The sequence below is a fragment of the Podarcis tiliguerta genome, assembly GCF_965153285.1.
Source record: "Podarcis tiliguerta genome assembly, chromosome: 2".
Lineage (NCBI taxonomy): Eukaryota > Metazoa > Chordata > Lepidosauria > Squamata > Lacertidae > Podarcis > Podarcis tiliguerta.
In genome coordinates this window covers 55,221,614-55,247,007 of record NC_139535.1, presented here as the reverse complement: position 1 = coordinate 55,247,007, position 25,394 = coordinate 55,221,614, and the positions used below count along the sequence as shown (strand labels likewise).

Sequence of the window (25,394 nt, the reverse complement as noted above, 5' to 3'; positions counted from 1 at the left end):
AAGAGGGGGGAGGAAGTCAAGTTTTGAAACATTAAAATGTTTGTAAAATTAGTGAAATGTATAAACCTGGAAAGCATAATTTTTTATATATATTTAAAAAAAAACACCTGGTAAGGCGCAGATCCCCGCCCCCGCGACATACGCCTTCGCTTCTGACCAATGGCACACCAGCACCTCTCCTGCAGGAGAAGGGAGGTTCTCCAGCGAACGGCCCGCTTCCTTCCCGAGGGCTGCTGGGAGTTGTAGTCCTGCCTCCTGAAGGCCGCGCGGCTGCTCAGCCCTCCCGGCTGGAGCGATTACGTGGCTCGAGAAGCAGAGGAGAGGCGGGACGCAGGCGCGGCGTGATGGCGGCTCCCGTGCGCAGCCCGTCGGTGCTCTTGCGGCTCTTGCTGCTGCTGGCCGGCCTCGCCTCGCCCGGCTGGGGCCTCTACTTCCACCTGGGCGAGACGGAGCGCAAGTGCTTCATCGAGGAGATCCCCGACGAGACCATGGTCATCGGTGCGCCTGGCGGGGCGGAGGGGAGAGCGGGGAAAGGGGCGCTAGCTTGGGGGGGGGGTCGGGTTCATGGCCCAAAGAGGGGGTGGATCTGGGGCGCAGTGAACTGGGGGCGCTCTGGGTATTAAAGGCTTTCGAGGGGCTGCCGATCGGGAAGAGAGTTGGGCAATGAAACTGTGGGTGAGAAGGGAACACGGGAGGAGATTTACCTGTGTATAGCAGATGGTGATGGAGATTCAGCTTGGAAATTAAGTTATTTAACTGTTTGGGCGGCCAACTTTCTCCTCATCCTATTCCGTTTCTATATCACAGGGAATTACCGGACGCAGCTGTTTGATAAGCAACGGGAAGAGTACCTTCCGGCTACTCCTGGCCTGGGCATGTTTGTGGAAGTGAAGGACCCTGATGAAAAGGTATACCACGTGCTCTGTTGATCTGAGGGCAGATGTGTGTCTCAGGTGTATGGTGTAACTACAGACTATTTCTGCTCAGAGGTATAGAGAAAAGGGTCTTTCCTTTTCTGATCTTGGTCTCCTAAGGGCCATTATTTTGATTGTATTCTCCTGGCCTATTGTCTAGTGTGCTGATACGCAAGTATTTGACCCATAGGAGCCAACTTCTAGGGGCCAAGGTCCCTTCGGCCTCTCCAATACAATAATTGAGGGAGTCAGGGGCCCCCACGGGCATTGCCATTTAAATGGTGTGCATGTGCTGCCTCTTGTGATTGATTATGCAGGGTAGGGCTTACCTGGGCCTCCCCAATATTTTATTCAAGTTGATACCCCAGACTTGACTAGATATGAAGAAGCAGGGTTGTAGTTTTGGTCCCTTGTGCCCTTTTGTGTGGCAATAGGACTAGTACGTTGAGCTCACTACATCAGTGTTTTGTGAACAGCTTTGGATAATTTGCAGACCACCTCTTTCATCCCCAAAGAAGAGTCTGGGTGCATGACTGTTGAGAGATAACAATGTGGATCTCAAACTTCATGTGTTTATTTGTTGTCATGGCCTTTTGCTGTGGAAAACCACTCAGCACACACCTGTTGGAGCCACAGACGTTGGCTTTATGGCCTGCAGAACTGGCAGTGTATCATGTTGATATATTATTGTATGTAGAACAGGCAATATATCATGGTGGAATAGATGCAGCTTGAAGACTTTATCCAGAAGACTTCAGGTACACAATAGAAATCTGAATAGTTTTTAATTATACAGAGCAGAGTATTCCAGAAGCATCTGTGTAATCAACCTAAAATACTGGTACTACAAATTCTCAGTGTTTCCTAATTTAACTGATTTTGTCTGTGTGGACCCTGGTATCGAAATGGTTTTGGTATGTTTGGTTGACTCATACGTTACATTCCCTTCTGTTCTGTAGGTGGTGTTGTCTCGACAGTATGGCTCAGAGGGCAGATTCACCTTTACTTCACACACACCTGGGGAACATCAGATCTGCCTTCATTCTAATTCCACAAAGTTTTCCCTTTTTGCGGGAGGCATGCTGGTAAGAGGATTCATGCAAAGGGAAGATTTGTGTTTGGGTTCATTTGACTTGACAAGCCAGCTCCTGAAGCATCATGCTTTGGTGGGTATCTTCAGGCCCAAGTTTTCACTGCTGACATTGTTTCGAATTTCATTGCAGAGGGTCCACCTCGATATCCAGGTTGGGGAACATGCCAACGACTATGCTGAGATTGCAGCCAAAGACAAGTTGAGTGAGCTGCAGCTACGTGTACGCCAGCTCCTAGAGCAGATTGAACAGATCCAGAAAGAGCAGAACTACCAGCGGGTAAAAAGAGGGGGACTGTGGGTGAAATTTAATGTCAAGGTGATAGTTCCAGCTTCACAATTTTTTCCGCTTGCCAAATGGAACAATCTACTCTCTCCTCCCTCCATGCACTACTCTGGGGATTCTTGCAACCTAATTTGAGAGGACAGGGATGGTGGGGGAAGTCCCATTGTGCTAGTGGGACTCACTGTGCTGGCTTCTACTAGTGCAACATCTTGTTTGAATCCAGCTCTGTACTTCAGTGGCAGAGCACCTGCTTCATATGCCGAAGATCCATGTTCATTCTCTGATGCCTCCAGTTAAAAGACTCTGGCAGCAGATGATGGAGAAGACATTTCCTCCTGAGACCCTAGACAGCCCCAGCCAATCAGAGTAGACTGTACCAGCCTAGATGGACAACTAGTCTGTCTTGGCATGGGTAGCTTCCAAAGAGCTTCTCAGCTGGTCTCCAGTAATGCTCTCTGTATAATAAGGCTGGGAAAGGTCTGCTAACATGCTCACATCATACAGTTCTGACGAGGGGAAGAGGGCTTCTTTCTAAAGGGAATATGCACCCTTATTAGTGAAGGTTGTGCTATTTGTGGAAGGTAGACTTCAGCCACATTCATACAATACGATTAAAGCACTGTGATACCACTTTAAACAGTCATGGCTTCTCCCAAAAAGTCCCCGGAACAATAGGCTGTTAAGGGTGCTGAAAGTTATAGGAGACCCATTCCCCTCATAGAGTTGCAATTCCCGGAATGGTTTAACAAGCAATCCCACTTCATAGGGATTTGTGGGAATTGTAGCAGTGTGAGGGGAATAGAGGCCTCCTACAACTCTCAGCACCCTTAATAAACTCCCAGAATTCTTTGGATGAAGCCATGGCTCTTTAATATGGTATCATAGTACTTTAAATGTGTAGTGTGACTGTGGCCAAACTTTGGTTTCCAGAGTCAGCTGTTCCCCCAACTCATGCTAAAAAAGTATCCTTTTAGTTTTTGATGAATCCTCTCCCCTTTCCTACTCATAAACTGTTTTCTCCTCTTCTTTTTTCCTCAGTGGCGAGAGGAGCGCTTCCGGCAAACTAGTGAGAGCACAAACCAGCGGGTTCTCTGGTGGTCCATTGTCCAGACCCTCATTCTTGTAGCCATTGGAGTCTGGCAGATGAGGCACCTTAAAAGTTTCTTTGAGGCCAAGAAGCTGGTATAAAAATAAGTGTGGTTTGATATCAGCAAAAGGCCTGCAGTTCCCACAGGAGCCATTCCCAGTTCTTCAGTGCCTGCACGGGTGCTTCTCCTCTCCTCAGTCTTCTTCCACCAGACTTGTTGTTGTCCAGGCTCAGTATCATCTACCTCTCTCTGCCTCTGTCCTTCCATCTCTCTTCCTCCCTGCCAACATCTCAGCCTGCTGTGGTTCCAGGGCAGCAGCTTCGCCTCTGAAGGCACTGTGTTCTCTCCAGACAATCCAGACCTGCCCTCCCTCACTGTCACTCATGTTCTGTGTGAGGAGCTTGGGGGGTGGGATTTTCTCTTGCCTAAGAGTGTCCTTCATCAAAAGTCAACTCTTCCCAAGGGCACCCAGGACCATTTTTTCCAGCCAGCGTCACAAATGACAAAGCCAAGAAACTAATGCCAGTTTTGAGCCCTGCTGTATTTTTACTAGCTCTGACTTCTTGATGCCGCCAGTATGTTGTTTTGAAGAAAAGCACTGAATAAGAAGACCTGGAAGCTCTGCCTGCAGTTCTCCTGTCCTATATATTCTTAATGTGAATGGGATATGGAATGATTTTGGGATTAACTGCTGTGGGATTGGTGGAATAATATTGAGACATTCTGTATGTATGTGTTGGGATATGTGATAATAATTGGGCTATTAACTGAGGATAGCTAAGTATTGAAATTTACTTGACTTATATCTTCCTCTGTAGCTTGCTAGAATTAAATTGGCTTTTTCTGTATATACACAACCACTATTCTTCTGGCAGATCAGATGCCTCATTTTCTTACGAATGTGAGCTTATTGGTTGTAAGCTTGGTTCTGCACTGCTGTTCTTGCAGCAGGAACATGTGCTGACTTGCTTTTTCCAGCTGTTCCACCAGCCCAATCATAACTCCCATTTACTTGGAAGCAAACCCTGTTGGTTTCAATAGAATTCATTTCCCAAGGAACTTTACAGTCCAGGTCTCCTAGGGGTTTGATTTGCTAAATACATTTATGGGCATCCAACAAATTCATATGGTTTGATTATAATTCCAAAATTATTGAAGCATCTTCTCATGACCCCTCCCCTATCAAAGTTTGAGATTGCTATTTGGGAGGGAGGAAACCCAGAAGACTGTTACATTTAAACTAGGGGGAGAGCCAAAAAGATGGTTAAATCTCAATGAGACTAATTTTGAACTGGTCAACCATGGATTATTGGCCTAAGATTGAACCATGTGCCCATACACTCTTCCTTCCCCTTCTCCTCCTTTCATTGCACCCAGCTTGGACACTTACATCGTGCTTGTTAGGAATGGAAACATAACACTTGTGAGCTGAAGCACTTAAGCCTAAGTTCGGATGTTATGAGAAACTGTTGTAACGAGCCCCCAATTTGGGTGCATGAGAGGGGTAAGGATCATGTGTGTTGGGAGGCATGCAGCTTGTTCTCAGGCCAATATCACTATGGGTGACCTAGCCACCGTATGTAGACTATTTAAGTGATGTCCAGTGTCTTTTGTTTGTAAATGTTACTGGTGACTAAGCCTTTGGAGAAGTGGCTATGTTGGTTTGGCGTATCTGAGATGGATTTTTTAGGAGACACATTGGAGACAGAGAAAGTGCAGATATGGTTAAATTCCCATCACAGCAGCACCTATCCATGCCTTTTTTTTTTGCTATAGAGGTCTGAAGCTCATATTTTGTGTGTCATGATGGCTGAGCAGAAAACTTAAAAGGGTAGCATATTCTTTGCTCAGCTTTGGCTTCACAATTACCATACTGATTTTACATGAAAGTAGAGACAAGTGTACACTTCCCTAAATGTGAAAGGGATTTTTTTTTTTTTTTTGTTGCCATACAAAAACCAGAATTGTTTACTAGAGGCAAGGGAACAACTGCAGTGACTTCTGCAATTCAAATGGCGCCAGCCTTTCAATTTCTAAAATTTATTGGTTCCCCCCCCCCTTGCTGCTTTGAATATGTTGTGTTATTAGATTTACAAAAGGGTGGTGGTGGTATATTGCTGAGATACTTGTGAATGTCCTCAAGTTGCTAAGAAGTTCTGAGCCAGACATAATCTGCTCTGGCCTGAACTGTCTTGATTTTCAGATAGCAGAACTTGCTAAACATTGAAGTGCTGAAGATGTTCAGAATAATTCTTTGAGGGCATTAAACTGGGTTTAATTATAAAGCTTCATGACTGTGCCAATATCTATCTTAAAAAAGAAAACAGTTGAGAGCATAGGAAAGCACATTCTAGACTAGGTGTGGGGAACCTTTGGCTCTCCAAATGATGCTGAACTACAGCTCCCATCATCCCTGGCCATTAGCCATGCTGTTTGCAGCTGATGGGACCTGTAGTTCAGTAACAAAGGTTCAGCCAAAGGTTCCCAGACCTGCTCTAGAATGAATGAAGATTGCTGCACTAGATGAGTGAATGCTGGTGTCCTCCTATTGGAACCGGGTTTGTTGGAAAGGGTCTCTTTCATCTGAGGTTTTTTGTTGTGTTTTTTTTTAAGTTTCCCAGGTTTGTGATATTTGCAATGGTCTGTGTTTGTGCCACTGACTACACCATCCAATTGAAGTGGTCTAAGATCCCAACTTCCCTAAAGCCACCTTGACTGTGCTCCTGTGAAACAAGTGAAGTTGCCTGTTTCTTACACTCTGCTGTGACCAACTAAGACAACTTAATGGGGTGACAATTTATAGATGCTGCAGTGTAGGAGTTCAAGCTTTTATGTAGGAGATTAAACAACTAAAGCTTTATGGATGAAGGACCAGTTTTAATGAGTGGCGCATACTTGGTGTTTTTTTTTTTTATATTGTGGCTATTTTAGCCCTGGTTGCTACTGTAAAGCAAATGAGAGAGAAGTCAATAAAGATGGTATTTCCTTCTAACAATGACTGCTAACTTTATTTCATGTCAAGATCTTACACTTTCTTCAGAAGTCCCAAAATACATGTACGTAAGAGTTTTGGTAATAGGGTATCAATACTTTGTTGCCAACTACAACTTTTTTTAAAAAAAAATGTTTTCACAAAAACTAGCTATATTACATGCTTCATCTCACCCCAACTTCGTTAATTCATTTGCTCATTCCGGACTGTCTAGAAGCTCCCCATAAGCTGCCTGATACCACTGAGATCTACTGCCTCGTTTTCCTCCTCCTCTATTTTTTCTGTGTGCTCCACCTCTGCCGGGAAACCGGCGAATCTGCGGTTCCTCGGAGTAGCTGTCCTCGTGTAGGAACGAGTGTTAGGCGGAACAGCCAGTGGGGAGCACGTTTCTAGAGGACCGCTCTAGTCGACGGACCTGGTGTCCTGGCCAACGTGTCCCGGCCGGGTTGGGCGGGGAGTCCTGCCGGGAAGGCAGTAGGATGTTCCCGTCCCGGCGCAAGTCTACTATGTATCGCCGCGCGGGTAGCGGGTAAGTATCCTAAGGGAGAGGAAATTTATGTGAGGGAGAGGAGAACTAGGAAGGGGGGGGGGGGCGAAGGATGAGAAGCGCTCGGGGACCATGAAGGCTCAGCGTCTAAGCTTCAGTCCTGAAATATCTGTTTTATCTTCCGACTTTTTGTCGCAGTTTTGAGCGGTCAAGTAATGGTGCTGTGGAGGTTAGGATGGGCGTGAATCTGAATGGCTGAGAAACAAGCTTCGTTCCCGCCTTAACTATGCACCGAGTGGCACATCTCTTTGCTTTTTCCTCCATGAATAGTTTACTTCCCCTATAGGAATGAATGGAAAGCACTATATGGGGGGGGGGGAGGAGCAGTTGAAGCAGGGCGCGGGGAGCTTGTACTGGAGGCGTTTTATGGAGATTGAGCTGGGAGAGACGTCTAAGAGGGCTGTATACTTCCCCTTATCTCACCCTGCCCTTCCTCTTCTCAAATATAGCAAATCTTTTTTTTTAACTAGAGATGTAGTAACAGAATCCATGTTGTCTCTTGAGTCAGGAAGAAGTTTCTCCCAAGTAACTTGCAATTGGCAACACATTAGTTGTTAGGAAGAAGGGTTTTCAAGTTGGCGGGTTTCACTTTGCACAAGGTACATGCAGTGCTTTTAAAGAGCCCATTTTGGATGAATATGGGGGGATAGGATGAGCTCTTGGAGTTGGTGTAACATAGGGGGGAAACTTAACAGCATATTTCTATGCATGTTTATTCAGTAGTAAGTAACAATTTTCTGTGAAGCTTACTCCCAGGTAAGTATGTAGTTTGATCTAAGAGCTGGGAGTCCCTAGTTCAAAAAGTGCTTCAGCCATAAGCTTGCTAGGCAGCTTAGGCAAGCCATTATTTCTCTGACCCCACCCCAAAATAAACAACATTTTAGGAATTAGACTGAGTTACTTCACATGAATATTTGTAAGGATAACAAATGGTATGTGAAGTACTTTTAAGATTTGAAAGGGCCATGTATCTTTCCATGTCATTCCAGTCTTACCTATTTTATTTTCACATTGTGACAGTGGTATTTTTCCACAGTTCTTGCTGTTGTGGCATGGGTTGAATGAGGGACCTGAATCCCAGCCACTGTCATGATCCCCACCTTAACAGGTGATGCTTGCTTAAGAGAAGCTTGTGGCAGTTTGTTTCTGTCTTGCCTTCTTTTGCACATGGAATTATCTATCATGTTTCACTGTGTTGACTTGCCCTATTCTGATTTTGCTTCAGGTCCTGTCGGCTGTTTGGTATCCTACCCCGGAAATTTTCTCTCTTTCAACTCTTTTTTGTTGCACTGTTGCTGGGTTTTCTCTCCCTGTTGTGGCTTCAGCTCAGTTGTTCAGGGGATGTGACTAGAAGTCAAAGAGCTGCAGCTACACAGCCTCAGAAACCCTGCACATTGGAGCCTCTACCTCAGCTTCCTGATGACCCATCATGGGGACGCCACCGTCTAGCAGTGTTGGTGCCTTTCCGGGAGCGCTTTGAAGAGCTGCTGGCTTTTGTGCCTCACATGCATCGCTTCCTCAGCAGGAAGAAAATTCGCCATCATATCTTCATACTCAACCAGGTGGATCATTACAGGTACTGTAAGGTATGGGTGAATGTGAACCCCATGCTGTCCCTCCCCCTCAATGTTTCAACCTAACCTGTATCCCAAATTATTACATTCTTCTTTGGGTGACTTTGGACATGATATTGATATGGAAGGAAACATTGGGCCTTTGTATTATCTAAAATAAATATTTGCATTTCCCCCACCTGTGAGATGTGTAACCTTGAAATCATATCTAAAGTCTCTCGTATCCATCTATCTAGTACTATTATTGTTGTTGCTATTTTGAAATTTATTACCCACCCTTCACTAGCAGGTCCTAGAGTGGGAATTTAAAATTCAGAATTAAAACAGGCTGTAAAACAAATCAGTCACTGGAAAAGTGTGGGTCCTGAAAATACACATCTCAGGTATCAAAGGTGCATATTCAGCTTATGGCAAAAGTTGCATTGTGAGGGTGCCAGAACACTTCTGTGAGGAGGGGATTCCATGACTCAGGGACTGCCACAGAGATTGCCCTCTTCTGAGCAACTACCCCAGCAACTTCTGAGAGTGGTGAGACTACAAAGAGGGCTCCCTCAGCACCTGAGGCGATTTGTAGGAATGGAGGCAGTGTCTGTTATTTGGGGCCTAAGCCATTTAGAGCTTTGAACAGTAGCATGAGCCCAGAAACTAACAGCCAATGCAGCTGTTTTAAAACAGGAGCTATATGAGTTCTAAAGACAACCCCACTATGTAATCTGGCTCCTGAATTTTGAACCTGTTGAAGTTTCCAAGTCCTCTTCAAAGGCAGCCCCATGTAGAGTGCATTGCAATGATCCAGTCTGGAAGTTAAGAGAACATGGAACACAGTGGCGAAGTCATCTCCGTCCAAAAGGGACTGTAGCTGGAAATAGCATTTCTAGCTCCTGAGGCGACCTGGGTTTCCAGTGACCATGCTGCATCCAGCACTACCTCAAGCCTGCTCCTTCTAGGGGAGTTTAACCCAACCCAGAATGGATTTGAGAACCCAGTACACATGTCACCTATACCTATTCAGTATCAATTAGCTGGTGCATATCCAGCTAACCACTACTACCTATGTTGCACCTAAGCCACTTCTCATGATTCAGCTGGGAGAGAGAGAGGTGGGTGTCATCTGCATAGTGTGACTCCAAAACTCCAGATGACAGCTCCCAGTGAGTTCCTAGGGACAGCGTAGATCATCAAACAGTGGCTGGGTGCACAAGCTGAACACTTTTGACAGTGATGGCTGAGCTTTCCTGAATAGAATTTTCTGACATAGGTCCCATCTGCTTGTATTGGTCTCTTGGGCAGGTTTAACAGAGCATCTCTGATCAACGTGGGCTTCCTTGAAAGTGGCAATGACACAGATTACATTGCCATGCATGATGTGGACTTGTTACCTCTCAATGAGGAATTGGACTATGGCTTCCCAGCTGCAGGTCCTTTCCACGTGGCATCGCCGGAGCTGCACCCTCTCTATCACTATAACACCTACGTAGGTGGCATCTTGCTGCTCACCAAGCAGCACTATCGAATGGTAAGACCTAAGTTCTTTCTTTTGGGCTTCTGGGATATTTTATACAACCCACAGAAGGGCAAAGTCCTTGCTAGTTATTTCCATTGAACCCACCACCCTGAGATTAAGAGTCTTGTGCTCTACCTTCTGAGCAATCCTAGAATCAGTTAGGGGGTTAGACTGTACACTGTAGACTGTTGGCACTGTACATTTGATGGCTTTTGATGCACTCTACTCCATTTAATCCTGAAGACGAAGAGTCTTGCAGTAATGGTGTTAGCTTCCTTCAAGTCTTGGGACAGACAGCAGCAGATTTTACTGTCTCTGTCCCAAGACTTGAAGGAGGGAAAATATTTCTGGTTTCAACTGTGCCTTTATTGTTGTTTCAGTGTAATGGAATGTCGAACCGCTTCTGGGGCTGGGGCCGTGAGGATGATGAGTTTTATCGCCGCATCAGAGGCGCTGGACTTCAGGTGAGGCTGCAGAATGGCTTTCACTGTAGTTTGAGACCTTGGGACTCTAGTTCTGGGTGAGATTTGAGCCTGTTATTCTCCCATGGTGTGTGAATTCTGTTTTGGACAGAGATTTCTGGCTTCAATGTAGGCTCCAACTTTTTATTTCAGCTGTTCCGGCCATCAGGAATTAAAAGTGGATATAAGACATTCCAGCATCTTCATGACCCAGCTTGGCGCAAGAGAGACCAGAAGCGCATTGCTTCCCAAAAGCAGGTGGGAGTTTCTCATGTGGGAGATGGGGGAAGCAGGAGGCTGGGGCCTGGAACTAAAAATACATTGTTTTTCTTACGTGGAGCCGGCCATATAACTCTGTAGTAAGTCCTGCACTGTTGCTTCTGCTTAGCCTGGAGGGAACAGCGTTTAGCAAGACGGTTACATCAGAAGACACAGAAATAGGTATGGCCTGAAACTCATGGAACTCATGAATCTGTTATAGATTTTTTCTACAAAATGTAGACAGTATTGACTTTTCAAAATATTTAATTTTAAAATGCACATTTCTATCCCTGATGACTGTGGATAAAAACTTTACAATGTAAGCAATAAATCCTAGCATTGGAAACCAGGGAGTGTGCCTTTTGCAGCCAGTATCTCCGTCCTTTAGTGCCTCTGATCTGTTTCTTCCCAGTGTTCCCTTCCTTGTGAGTGCCATAAATAAAATGAAATAAAAAATTTCAAAAATGATGCCCACCCATTCAGTTTGAACAAAGCTTGTGCTGTAAATTGCTTCACAGGAAGTGGTACATAAATGAAATAAATAACAGTGGGTGGAATTCAGTATAGCGCTACAGTGAATGTTACATCAGTGCACATATTTCTCTCTGCACAACAGGACATTCTCCTCCTCTCCTTGCATATCCCCTAAATCTGTTCTAGAGGCTTCCCCAACCCTATGGAGCAGATTTGGGTTTAGGACAAAATATTGAGAATCTCATCTTCCCCTCTTCCACCCTTTTAAAATCCATATGATCATAGGGAAACATTTTGAATCAAAGTTGGCAGGTTTTGCTGAAAGCAGATAACGTCTAAGGTTCCTTGTAGTCTATGGTCAGGCCTTCTCAGCTTGGTGCAAGTGTGTCTCTACTTTTCTCCCTTGTTGTTTAGTCGTTTAGTCGTGTCCGACTCTTCGTGACCCCATGGACCAGAGCACGCCAGGCACTCCTGTCTTCCACCGCCTCCCACAGTTTGGTCAGGCTCATGTTTGACCCTTCGAGAAACTAGGGAGAACTTTTCTCCCTAGTTTTTCTTAAAAGGAACTCGGCAAAAGTCTCCCATAAACAAAGTAATAGGAATCGTGCAATGCCAATGAATTTATGGAGACTTGCATAACTTACTGATTGCACCTTTGGTGTTCTGAAGCTGCAGAATAGAAGAGCCTTTGATTATGATCGTCTTAGACCCTTCTCTTTGCCATAACTGAGCTTTAAGTCTGTGACTCTATCCTTCACAACACTTAAGCCTCCTTCTCTGCTTGCTCTGCTTCACACAAGGCCTCTTCATGATGCCATTTTTTGCTCTCCTACTCTGGACCTGTGTGTATGACGTGTGGCATTTTTGTTCCCATGTAGGAGCAGTTCAAGGTGGACCGTCATGGAGGCTTGACCAACCTCCAGTACAGAGTGGAGTCACGAACTCGGTTGACTGTGGCAGAATCTCCCTGCACAGTCCTCAACATCTTCCTAGAATGCGACACCAGTGAGACTCCCTGGTGCACATTTGGCTGAGCCGACTCCTGCATAGACTCTTGCATTACTGCAGCAGCTGGTTATCAGAATTGTGTCTGGACTCTCCAAAGGCAGATCCTTCTGCAGGAGCCAGCAACAGGGCATGGATGCCTGTGGTCCAATGGTTACAACAAAAGGTCCGAGGATCCACCATCAGTTGACAGGTCAGATGCAGAGCATGACCTCCGTGTGGATGCAGGCAAGGTGGCAGAGACGCTGGCAAGATTAAATGGGCTGAGCGCCTGTTCAGAAGGATGTTGACTTGGCAACCTACATCTTGACGGATGGGAGAAAATCTGAGACTAAGAGGCAGGTCAGTGACTGAATCATCCTGCCTATATCAGCCAGTGCTCCAACACTACATGATAACAAGGCAGTGGGACCTATAGACTTGTTGCCCAGGCTGATGCTTAAAGGACATTACAGAATCACTATCAGGTAAACTTATTGGAAGTTTGCTGCTCTCCTATTTCAAAATATGTATAGAGACTTGCTGTGAAGCTCTTGCGCACCCCATCTCTTCCTATGAGGTCTCCTGCTAAGTGGACACTTGTGCTCTGGCTCAGAGAGCATCGTCACTTGCCACCGGACCTAAACCCATCGTGGTAAAGGGTCTTGTTATTGGGGTCTTTGAGACACTGAAAGCTGTTGGTTTGCTTCAATAAAGCCATTCAGGCGAGTGCCTCATGAAAGGAAATCAGCGTGCGTGTGTGCACATAGGCATTGCTGTAAGTAGTACAGTGGTACCTCCAGTTACGAACTTAATTTGTTCGAGGTCTGTTCTTAAGCCAAAACCACTCATAACATGAGGTGCGCTTTCGCTAACGGCACCTCCCGCTGCCGGCACGCGACTTCCGCTCACATCCCGGGGCAAAGTCCGCAACCGGGAGCATTTACTTCCGGGTTAGCGGAGCTCGTAACCCGAAGCGTTTGCAGGGAGGAGGGTACGTAACGCGAGATTCCACTGTATCTGGCATTTTGATTTGCACCTTCTCCATTTCCTGGCCCATTAAAATTTTCTAATCCAGAACCCTCATCCAAACCCATTCTTCAGATCCCTGATTGGCCCTGATGTTGCCTGACACGCCTTAAAAATGAAAGAAACGAGCCACACAAGTAAAGAGATATATTGTCTGAATATGATGCATTTGTACACTGTGACTATTCCAATAAATCTCCTTTGCCAAGAGAACGAGAGACAAAAGACAGGACCCCCCCAGCATCAGGGAACCAGGCCAAAACACCTGCGAAAGAACTGATAGCTCCTACTCAGGTGCATGCGGCATCTGTGGAAGTGCCTGGTCACAGAGCTGGCTGTAGCAGTGCTGGTTGTCTGCTGGAGGCTGACTGTCGACAGGTGAAGGGTCTGTGCTCGTGGAGGGATGTCACTGGGCCCTGCAACGTGGAGAGGTGGAAGAGATGTTTGCCAAGCCTCCATAGAAATGCCTGCCGCCTCCAGGTTCCTCTCCTCTTTCAGAGGCTTAGATTTTTTCTTGAGCTGTTGAGTAAATATGCTGCTGAACTGTTCAAGGGTACTTGGGTGCTCAGACTGACTTGAGTTGGCTGCCAGGTTCTTAGCATCAGGGGCGAGTTCTTTGTAGTTGCACGAAATAAGCTTCTGCAGCTGAGTTTTGGAGGTAGATTTTTTGCCAGCCGAGGTTGCTGTAAAGGGTGGGGGTAGAGCCAAAAGGGTTACAGAACTGTGATTTTCTACACCCCAAAAGCAATTCCCACTTAACAAAACTTTTCATTAATTGCTTGCAGCTGGAGTGTGATGTATTAGTAGATGTGAGATTCTAGAACTCTGAAAAGAGCTCCCAAAATATGTCATAGGTGTCTTAGGGTGCCCATTCCTAATATCTGCTACACAGTGCAGAAAAAAAGAATCAGTTTCATGGACCCCATGAGGGGTACATGGAAATCAAGATTGACATTCAGCTGGCTGTGGTGCACCTTTAGCAACTTCCCCTGACTTCTAGGCATCTATATGTGCTGACTGCTTTGCTGTTCCCAACTAATCTAGTCCTTGTCTAAATCTTCCAGACTTTGCAGACAATCCACAGTGCAGTTGAGTAACGCAACTCAAACTGATATGCATAATTTATTCTGAATGCAAAACCAAAGTTCCCTTAGCACACATTCCCCCATGTCACATACTGTGTGTATGTGTGACAAACTGCTATTTTTTAGCCGTGTCATACAATTTCCACTTACCTTTAGGTAAAAGAACCAGGGCAAAATTGGAGAGTGCACAGTGGAACTCTTGGCTTGTCAGCCTGTCCTCAGACTTTAGAGGGTCGGCAAGAAGTAGGTACTGATCTGAATGAGCAAACCCTCATGTGCTGAAAGCAAACCCTCATGTGAGGCAGATGCATAGATTAGCATGGAGCACCTGTGGCAGGCAGAGATATGTGATGGGGTTGGCACTGACTTGGAGACCCTCTCACCGTTGCTGAATGTGGCCAGCAGTGGTGGGTGGGGCTAGCCTACATGGCCCCTCATGCATACTGTCATCTGAATCCTTCCCTTAAACCAAAAGAAAGTAGAGCAATACTTTTTCTGAGGCCCATCCCTCTCATAGTGACATCCCTGGTGGCACTTTTCAGCAATGTGAAGCTACTATAGCAGTTGCTGGGTGCTAATGGTGGAAGTTGATCTAGAATTGAGACTGTTGTCCCCATCAGCTCTCTGATGATGCACTTTGACACTAAAGTAATGGAGGATGCACTGCCAACAGTAATAGCCAGTTGCTGAAGATGGGGCGCTGTCTCATTTATGAAATAAACGGGGGCTCACCACTGATAACACAGCTTAGCAATCGTTTGATCAGCTAAGTGATAGTTTGGGTCTACTTCCCTGGAGAAAGAGGGTCAGCTATGTTTCAGTTCAGTTTGTACTGCAGATCTTAAAGGTTTAGTACCTGAAGTTGCTCCTTTTCTAAAGCAAGGTTAGAACTAGTGCATGCCTGTGTTAAGCGATCTCACAGGGCAGCCTCCTGCAGTCTAGTGCCTTCCAGATATTGGATGCCAACTCCCATCAGCTCCAGCAAGCGTGGTCAGTGGCCAGGGATGGTGGGATCTAGTCCACAGCATCTGGAAGGTACTACATTGGCAATCACTACATGGAGGTAACTCCCTCTAGTTGGTAAGGTGTTCACAATGCTGCCTTATACAGCTTGGGCACTTCCTCCTCTCCATAGTCACCTGCTACCATGTGCAAGGAGCTGCCGCACTTGGATCCAGACTTCATTGATGAGGCCTCTAGCTCAGTGGTCATACTGGAGGAAGATGAATCCTCGTCGTTTGTCTGTATAAAAGGGAAGCATACAGAGTTAAGGCACAGCTCTGAAGCTTAATTCACCACTATTCAAATGTGCCCAACTAGGGTCACTGCCTACCATCCCCAGCCAGAAATGATGCTTATAGTGAGATGCTTGATAAAGAGAACTAGGTCTTGGTTGGCTAGGCTTCCTCTCTTCCCAGTGTTCTTTTTCCTATTAGAGAAATGTTTTGGGTTTTTCAACCAACAAAAAGGGAAGCAAAGTCTGTCACCATTTGCAAGGAACGGAAACAAAGTGGACCTTGGCGGTTAGTCACTATTCAGGAAGTCTTGCTCGGTATTATTCTGTTTGAGGAACAGGATTACTTGGCTGACCAGCACACCTGAGTCCAGGGATGCTTAACCACTAGTCAGTGGGTATATTGGACTGTAGCCTAAGGCAGTAGACCAAGAGGGTTTTCTGCTTCCCAAGAGGCCATAGTGCAACCTGATGCCTCCGTAATACCTAATGCAGCCTCATTTGAACGTCTGTGGTCTCATACCTCACACCATCTAAAGACTCATTCAGTGATGACTTTACCACCAGCCGCCACCTCCTCCCATCCACCATTTGCTCTGCTTACTGTCTGCCTGATGAAGAGTTCTGGAGAACTGAAAAGCTTGCACACCATTTTTTGACATATTGATTGGCCACATAACAGTATTACCCTAATGTGGGTTTTTGATTGATTGATAAATAAATAAATATTATTTATAGTCCAGCCACTCTGGGTGGCTCCAAACTGAATATTAAAAAGAATAAAATTCAAACATTACAAACTTCCCTAAACAGGGCTGCCTTCGGATGTCTTCTGAATGTCAGGTAGTTGTTTATTTCCTTGACATCTGGTGGGAGGATGTTCCACAGGGCGGGAACCACCATCAAGAAGGCCCTCTGAATGATGGTTGTGGGCCAACAGGGTTGCCTTTGCATTTTAGGAACACTTTGCCAGTTATGCAAGTTGTTTGCAGAACTACTTATAAAGCGGAGTTTATTCAGCTTCTTCTGGCTGAAAAAGGAAAGTGCCTGCACCCCTTGCAGAGGAGAACTCAGTAACTGGGACAGGTTCTGTCCTGCTTCACATACCAAGCTGGGTGACTGAGACGGAGCTTCTTTGTACACCTTGTACCGTCTGCCCTTTCTGCTCCCATAGAATCTGGAGAAGAAAGCCCAGGGCCCACGAGAGTTTAACGCTGGCTCACTGGCTTGTGAAGAGATCTGTAAGAACTGAATGTCCAGCTGCAACTGTCCTCTTGTCTTCTCCTTCTTGCCAGGTCGAGATTGCAGCACAAACCACCTGCAGAGAGATAAGACAATGGCCTCTGTGGCAGGTGTCTAACTTACCGCTCTTCTATTGCTGAGAGAAGCAACGTGGTGCCCTCCAGGTGTTGTGGAGCAGGTCCCATCAGACCCAGCCAGTTAGACCACTGAGCAGGGGTGACTCAAACTGCAGCCTGAAAGATCGGAGGAGTTGCACACAGTCTACCCTGGCTCTATGGGTTACCACTGCAGTACCAATAATCTAACAAGAGCCCTGCTGGATCAGGCCAAGGCCTCATCTAATAAAGCATCCTGTTCTCACAGTAACCAACCAGATGCTTATGAGATTCACAAAAGCAGGAGCAGAGCCAAATAGTGCTCTCTTCACTTGTGATTCTCAGCCACTGGTATTCAGAGGCGTACTGTCTAGGTTAGAAGGGACAGAATATAGCCACCAGGTTGTTCCTTGGTACCTATGTGGTAACACAATTGGGCAACCTTCCTCAACCTGGTGTCCTCCAGATGTTTTGCACAATCCTGTACTACAGCGACTGACTTGGGCTAAAGCAGCATTTCTCAAACTTGGGTCTCCAGCTGTTTTTTGGATTACAACTGCCTAACTATCACAACCAGTGGTCAGGGATGATGGGAGTTGTAGTTCAAAAACAGCTGGAGACCCAAGTTTGGGAAACCCTGAGCTAAAGGGAGTTGCAGTACACATCTAGAGGGCACTGGGTTGCAGAAGGATGATCTAGAGCAGGGGCAGCCAACACAGCGCCCTGCAGACGTTGCTGGACTGCACTCACGATTCTTGACCTTTGGTTGTGCTGGCTGAGGGTGATCGGAGTCATACAACGCAACATCTGGAGGGCACTGTTGCTTTCCCCTGTCATATACTGCAGTTAAATATTGACCAAGTTGTAACTTACCACAGTGTGTATGTAACCATTTTGTAAACTGGAGAAGTTTGCAACTCCTCTAAATTTCCAATTTGGGTGTGTGTTGCAGTGACCTCAGCACTTGGCTGGATCTTTTGGCCTACCAGTTTCCTGTTTGCTTACAGGCTAATTGCTGCAACTTACATTTTGGAAAATGTGAAGTGCCCTATTCTGCACTGGAGATGCTAAAAAAATGAAATGGTGTGCCTGGGTGGTTTGCTGAAGGTGGAGTCTGCCAGATTCTGCAACTGGGCATTTCAAAGAGCATGACTGTATAAGTGTATTAAATCTCATCCATATGCTAAACTTCCCTATCAGCTCTGAAGAAGACAGAATCCTCCCTCTTGCTTCTCCAGTCAGCTATTAATTAATAGCTTGCCACAAAAGGAGCCTACGAGTGATTTACAAAATGTTAAAAGCATAAAGCATGGCACAAAATTGGGGGGTGGGGTGGAATGCATTACAAGAAAAGCCGTACAGTAAAACAGCACCAATAAAAGAGCAGCAAAAGCACACCATCAATAGATAGATTATTGCAATTTTGCTATCAAATGCCTGGGAAGTGATAAGTTTCTAGCTGGAGCCAGAAGGACGTTAATTATGGTACCAGGTGGACTTCAGTAGGAAAGCATTCAACAAGTGGGGAGCCCCAATGGAAAAGGCCCTCTCCTTTCCTCCCAAGTACTTCCTAATATTACAATCCCAGCTAAAATTTGGCACTTTTACATAGTCCTCCAATATACATGCATTTTTATGGGAGCTATGGTTAGTTAGTTTGCAGCCAGTTTTCGTCCAATATCTTCTTCTGTGCACATGTTTGTGTGTGCATGACATTTGCATTGCTGCCTCAGCTGTGCAATGATGCACCTCTTAAAAGGCCTTGCCACATTTTTGGTGCATATGGTGCTGACCATTTTCTTAAGGGCCATCACCTCCAAACTATATCTTCCTAACACTTCTTGCCTGATGCCACCCCATGGCTCAAAAATGTGAACTCTGCGTTAACCAGCATGGTATCCTCTAGACTACAACTGCCATCAATCTTGACCACTGGCCAAACTGGCTGTAGCTGATGGAAATTGCATCTGGAGGACACTGTGTTGGTTATCCATAGCCTGATTTCACGAGATGATGGTGATGCTCACTCATTTCTTCTCTTCGTTTTGTCCTGAAAAAGTTGGGCAAGAGGCAAGCATACTCTGCCGAGGAACTGGTTGAAATGATGCAAGGACTGGTGCATGACGGTAAGGATGAGGCCATTCTCTTCTGAGTCATCCAGCACACTGGGCAGCTGCAATGTACACTCTTCATGCCATTCGGGACTTAGGCTGTGTAGTGCTACGGAGGTCCTGAACTTTTGCTTTTGTAGCTGAATCACAACATAGGGGTTGCTGGTGCCAGTGGCGCCCTTGGAGCGCAGAGAGCAGGCACGCAGGACAGTCAGCTGCAGGTGGGTCGGGTGCCAGGCATGCTCCTTTTCTGTGTCCTCATCCACCCTGCAAAGACAAATCCTTTTATTAGTTAGTGGCGGTTGTGAATCGTATAATTGTAGAGTTGGAAGAGACCTGAAGGTCATCTAGTCCAACCCCCTGCAATGCAGGAATCTCATCTAAAGCACCCATGACAGATGGCCATCAACCTCTGTTTAAAAACCTCCAAGGAAGGAGAGTCCACAACCTCCCGAGGGAGTCCATTCCACTGTCTAACAGCTATTACTGGCATAAAGTTATTCCTAATGCTTAGTCAGAATCTCCTTTCTTGTAACTTGAATCCATTGGTTGAGTCCTACCCTCCAGAGCAGGAGAAAGCAAGCTTGCTCCATCCCCCATGTGACAACCCTTGAGATATTTGCAGATGGATATCATATCCCCTTTCAGTTGCCTCTTTTCCAGGCTAAACATACCCAACTCCCTCAACTGTTCCACATAAGGCTTGGTTTCCAGACCCCTGGTCTTCTTGGTTGCCCTCCTCCACACACATTCCAGCTTGTCAATGTCCTTCTTAAATTGTGGCACCCAGAAATAGACACAGTATTCCAGATGTGGTCTGACCAAGGCAGAACAAAGCAGTACTATTAGTTCCCTTGATCTAGACACTATACCTTGTTGATATAGCCTATAATAGTATTCACTTTTTTTGCCGCTGCATCACATGTTGAGCTTGTGATCTACAAAGACCCTATTCATTTGTACTACTGACAATCCAGATGTCCCTCCTCTTATATTTGTGCAGCTGGTTATTCCTGCCAAAGTGCAGAACCTTCCATTAGTCCCTATTGGAATTCATTTCGCTGGTTTTGGCCCAGTTCTCCATGTTCACCCAGTGAGCTTCCTGTTGCAGCTGACCTTTGAACCCAGCTCTCTCCCCATCCAAATCTCTTTTCCTAATCTAAATTGCAGGGTTACTGTGAGGTTAACCTGGGGAAACTCCATTGGAGCTGCCCTGAAAGTCTTTGAGGGTGAGGTTACAAACATAATAATAGCTGGTCTTCTTAGGCTGAGGTGGGACTGAGTCAACATTTAGCTGTCTAGAGAGATGGAACAACTCTTTACCCAATCACCGGCAAGGACTTTGTTCCCTCCTGGTTTGCATCCAGCTCCATGTAGCCAATTCAACTGACATCCACGTCACTGCCTTAATGGCACCTAGAGTAAAGCAAGGAATGCCCATTCGAGAATGTGGAATTTGAGGTTGACAATTAGGTGGGCGGAGCTATTATTAGCCACACCCCTATACCCAGCAAATTTCTTCTTCTTTCTGATTCCGTATGTTTTGCTCTGTTGTTGTCAGGGCGCAGGCCTTGGTGGTCATGAAAATAGCACCTCCCACTCTGGCTTAGAGTGGCTAGGCGTCCGCCTGACTACACAACCCCACAGGAAGGCAGGAAGGCACTGGCAGAACCCAAAAGCTATGAAAAGCAAACTTTATGAGTTTTTGGTCCATGGTCTCTTGCAGCTTCAGAGATGCCAATACATCTCCTTGCCAAGGCAAAAGGGACCCAGGGTGCCGGTGCAACTCATGCCAAGGGCACAAGGGAACCTACGTGCGCCTCTGGCTGTTGTTAGTACAAAATCCCCACCTTTTCTGCTTAACGTTCAGCTGCTAAGGGTACTAGTGGTGATGCTCAGTTATCAAAGGAGACAGTTTAAATCCTAGCCCCTGTCTTGGGGGATGGTGATCGTTTATTTAAAATAAAAGCTAAAACAGGTCTAAACCTGTATGAGGAAGAAGAGCAAAAAAAACCTAAAAGAAAATAAAATTCGGCCAACATTTTTGCATAGATTTTCAGGGGAAAGTCTGTATGCCCATATGTGTGTTGCAGTGTATTTTTCTAGAAAAAGAGGTGCCGGAATTCACCATGAACGCCTCCCTTGTTCTCTTATAATGGCAGTGGAGCCTGCCTGAGAGGTGCCGGAACTGAGTTTCGGCAAGTTCCAGCTGAAAAAAACCTCTGTGTGTGTTTCAAATGGAGAAGAGATGCTTTAGAGATCAAGTTGGTTTAGCTGAATTAGGATCCCCTAGAAGATACATGTAAAAAGAAAACCAAACCAAACAATCAACGCCCCCCCCCCCCCCGTAATTCTGGAAAAATATAATACATAGTATTGTTTTCTCTGTCATTTCTGCAATGAAAACTGAAATCTTCACTCCCTCAAACAGTGAAATCAGTGTCTACAGGACTAGAGTCAATATGGAGTCATAGCAAAACAAGAGAGTGTTTTACCATGCTCAGAAGAACCCTGAAATTTACAGAAGTACAAAACCATTAAAAAATAATCAGCAACAACCAAAAGCTATCAACTGTCTCCCCCTGCCAACAAAACAAAACAAAACAAAAGCCAGCCAAATAAGAGCTGAGCATCCTCAGTAGTCATGAATGTCAGGAAATGGAAAGTGGTGGGGTGGTGGTGGTGCAGTGTAGCAGAAGGCCCTGCTTGGAGAGAATGACTGCCTGTAACCCACAATAGGAACAACTCTGCTTAGGAAGGAGGAAATATTGCACAATTTTGTTGAAGGTTCCACTTGTTACTGCAGAAGAGCAAATAAAACCACCAGTATTCTGGGAGTTTTCATTGGATTTCTGGAGTCTTCGTACTGCTTGTAATCTTTAAAACGCAAACCCTAAACAATACAGAGCTATGCCTATATTTTCCACATGTGTAATTATAATATTTTATATTTTAAAGAATGCAATTTATGATATGCCATGGCTACAATAATTATCTAAATGTTCTGTGTGTTTAGCCCCATGGTGAAGCAAGTACTGTGTAATTACTGAGCTGGAAACAACTTTGTTAACAGATAACCTAGGGTTGGCATCAATTTACTATGTCACTGATGATTTGTGGCCAAGTAAGTTCAGTTCTTGCCTGTATTTCAGGGGGCGGGACTAGATGACTCTTTGGGTCCTTTGCAGCTCAACAATTCTATTATTCTAATTGCTCAGACAGTAAACAAACAAACAGAAACATTGTCTAAGTATCTAGATTCAGTTTTTCATAAAGCCAACTATCCTAAGGCTTGTGGTTATATTATATGGTACCAAAATTCTCTGATGTGTTATTTCTTTGGTTTGTTTCTTTTCTCCACCAAAACTGCTGCTTTCTAGCCTTCTTCCCCAGTCCCCCACTGCTGTCAAAGAGTGCAATTTTGTGACCTCTAAGCAACCCTGAGTCTGAGACTGCTTTTCCCAGAACAATCTGACTTAACCTTGATTTTTTATTTTAGTCATGTTGCTAGCCCAGGTAAGGCTCAGTAGTTTGTCTGACCAAACTGTGGGAGGCAGTGGAAGACAGGAGTGCCTGGCGTGCTCTGGTCTATGGGGTCACAAAGAGTTGGACACAACTAAACAACAACACAACAACAGTGCACATAATACTCCTTGCTTTCATTCATCTTCAACACAACCCTGTAGGATAGTCTGTTGCATGGGTGGAACTGAGGAAGGAAGCTACCGTAAAGCAATATTGGACCCATGCTTGCTTAGGATGTTGGAGAGTGCAGGCTACAGATTGCTACTGGTGATATCCTGTGCTCCCAGAACCCTGTCCATTAAGCGATGGGCTGCTACATACTGCACCAGCTGTGACTTGGGCAACCCTATGTAGATCACATTACACACTAATCAAGTGCTGAGATTATGAAGGAATTTATGTTACACAGAAATAGTAACAGAAATGTGTAAGGCGTAACAAAAATATGTGAGGGAGACAAAGCGGGTGTTTCTGTGCTCAGGCAAAAGGGGTATGCCCTCTTGCCCTAGGGATGCTAGGCCTAAAAAAGCCATCTAGATTTACAAAGTGGTTGCTATTCCCCCAACCCAATTATGTTTGTAAATGTGGGATGAGAGATTTGTTGCAGGGGGTTGGACTATATGACCCCTGGTGTCCCTTCAACTCAAGAATGCTATGATGCACCCACAGTAGCCAAGTGTAAAAACAACAAGGTCCCCGCACATTTAATAATTGTGTAGAGGAAGGCATACCAGCAGACGCAGGTTGCCATTCCAACTATACCTGCTGAAGCTTTCTCTTCTATACAATAATTAAAAAGTGCACGAGATCTGTCCTCTTTTTCACCTGGCTGCTAGGTACTGCTGCTGGAAAAACCTCAATGATGAAAGCACAATATGCAGCGAGTGGAGACAAAGGAAACACAATTCTTTCTGTATGCCTTTCTATGATAGGGTTGCCATATTTCAGAAAGTGAAAATCTGGACGTTAAAGTGATTTCCGCCCAGACAATGTTTACGAGGGTCAAATCCCAGCTATGTCCAGGAAGTTCTGGACATATGGCAGTCCTAGACATATGCATTTTCTGAAGTAAGGTGTAGTTGGTCCCAGGAGAGTGTGCTTGTAACATTTACCAAAGTCATAAATATCTCTAAACACGTGGAAGAGCCTGTCCTATAAAACAGTACAATTAAGACAACTGAGAGGAATAGGAGACCCAATCAATGCTGGTTTTTGTTTTTTATAAGACAGTTCAAAACAGGGTGCCAGTGGGAGCATTTGGAATTATGAGAAAGTGCCATGGGTGCCTGTCCATAAATGGCTGCCTTGGAGGGGCGGTGGTGAAACATAAAATGACTGCCTTAAGGTGTGTGGCACGTCACAAAATGGCTGCCACATCTAATGAGCAGATAGAACCCTGCCTTGCAACAGCAGCTACCCACTATGATGGGAAAAGGCCCAGCACTTGCTCATGGAGAGCAACTCTTTGCACCCCTCCCGTGGTCAGAATGGAAAGAAGGGTGGATGTCCAATCCTGGCACCCAGTGAAATATGGGCATGTTTAGGGGAGAGAGTTCAGTGAGACAGTGAAAACAGGAATTGACCAGGAAGGGCAAACATTCTCTTGTGTACTGTGAGTTTTGGAGGGTTTATTGAGACCTTTCACAGGCACCATAGGTGGAACTGCAGGCACCACACTGGCAGCTATCCATGACTTTGCATGGAAGTATTTAAAGGACCCACATGTAGAGCTGCTGGGCTAGATTAACCAGTAGGCCAAGCAAGCAATTTAACACAGACGTTGCTCTAGTGCAAAGGCAGAAAGTAGATTGGGATCTACTGGAAAATGGATTACTTAACGGTAGATCAGCAAGTGTTTCTCTTAGCAGTTATTTAAAAACAGAAATGAAAAAAAGCTCCCCCTAAATTAGGCTGTCAGAATTACTGATCTGTATTTTGTAGTAAGTGTAGATTCCGACATGTAAAATGCAGTCTATGGCTATGGTTATTAGCTCCGCCCCATGAACCCCCATTTCATATCTGGTTCTGGTTAGTGGATCTTAAAAGGTAAAGGGACCCCTGACCATTAGGTCCAGTCGTGACCAACTCTGGGGTTGCGGCGCTCATCTCGCTTTATTAGCCGAGGAGCTGGAGTACAGCTTCCGGGTCATGTGGCCAGCATGACTAAGCCACTTCTGGCGAACCAGAGCAGCATATGGAAACGTCGTTTACCTTCCCGCTGGAGCGGTACCTATTTATCTATTTGCACTTTGAGGTGCTTTTGAACTGCTAGGTTGGCAGGAGCAGGGACCGAGAAACGGGAGCTCACCCCGTCGCGGGGATTCGAACCGCCGACCTTCTGACCAGCAAGTCCTAGGCTCTGTGGTTTAACCCACAGAGCCACCCACGTCCCTAGTGGATCTTAGGGGTCTAGTAAAAAATAAAATCAGAGCAGATCCGTAGTCTGCCCAACTCTGATCTAATATTAATGCATTATGTTAATGGAGATGGGGCTTATACTCCACCCTCAGCCATGCTCCTTTCACATCTCCATAAAAGTACTGTTAAAATACTTCTATACCACTTTTCAAACAATTATTGTTTCCCAAAGTGGCTTACATGAATTAAGAGAGAGAAATGAGTCTTGTTCTTAGGTGTATAAAGAATAGACAAGACACAAAAGGGAGTGGGAATGGAAAGAAAGAGCAGATGATAGACTCCAACTCCCATCAGCCTGAGCCAGCATTGTCAGTGGTCAGTGGTTTTGGGAGCAAGAACACCTGGAGAGCCACAGGTTCAGTGGTGCCAAAATATTAAGACAGAACTTATATTGAGAGCTGTATCAAGGGTAGCTCAGTGACCACTGACCATGGTGCCTGGGGCTGATCATCCTACCATCCCTGACCACTGGCAGATGAG

General features: G+C 45.5%; 3 protein-coding genes across 3 annotated transcripts; 2 read left to right on the top strand and 1 right to left on the bottom strand.

Annotated features, from left to right (window-relative positions):
* Positions 1-195: 195 nt before the first annotated feature.
* TMED9 (transmembrane p24 trafficking protein 9) lies at positions 196-6,370 on the top strand. The gene is made up of 5 exons (XM_083428980.1): positions 196-498; positions 808-908; positions 1,874-1,999; positions 2,138-2,284; positions 3,329-6,370. The coding sequence occupies exons 1-5, from the start codon at positions 345-347 to the stop codon at positions 3,476-3,478; spliced, it is 678 nt and encodes a 225-aa protein (XP_083285106.1). The 5' UTR covers positions 196-344; the 3' UTR covers positions 3,479-6,370.
* Positions 6,371-6,748: 378 nt separating this feature from the next.
* Positions 6,749-12,922, top strand: B4GALT7 (beta-1,4-galactosyltransferase 7). Its single transcript, XM_083428982.1, has 6 exons — positions 6,749-6,899; positions 8,143-8,493; positions 9,782-10,007; positions 10,376-10,459; positions 10,610-10,714; positions 12,070-12,922. Exons 1-6 carry the CDS (start codon positions 6,850-6,852, stop codon positions 12,223-12,225), a joined length of 972 nt encoding a protein of 323 aa, XP_083285108.1. The 5' UTR covers positions 6,749-6,849; the 3' UTR covers positions 12,226-12,922.
* A 414-nt stretch (positions 12,923-13,336) lies between these two features.
* On the bottom strand, positions 13,337-20,451 carry LOC310672196 (uncharacterized protein). Its single transcript, XM_083428979.1, has 5 exons — positions 20,295-20,451; positions 18,888-19,238; positions 16,631-16,841; positions 15,429-15,531; positions 13,337-13,887 (listed from the first exon to the last, which is right to left on the bottom strand). The coding sequence occupies exons 1-5, from the start codon at positions 20,342-20,344 to the stop codon at positions 13,448-13,450; spliced, it is 1,155 nt and encodes a 384-aa protein (XP_083285105.1). The 5' UTR covers positions 20,345-20,451; the 3' UTR covers positions 13,337-13,447.
* Between the last annotated feature and the right edge of the window lie 4,943 nt (positions 20,452-25,394).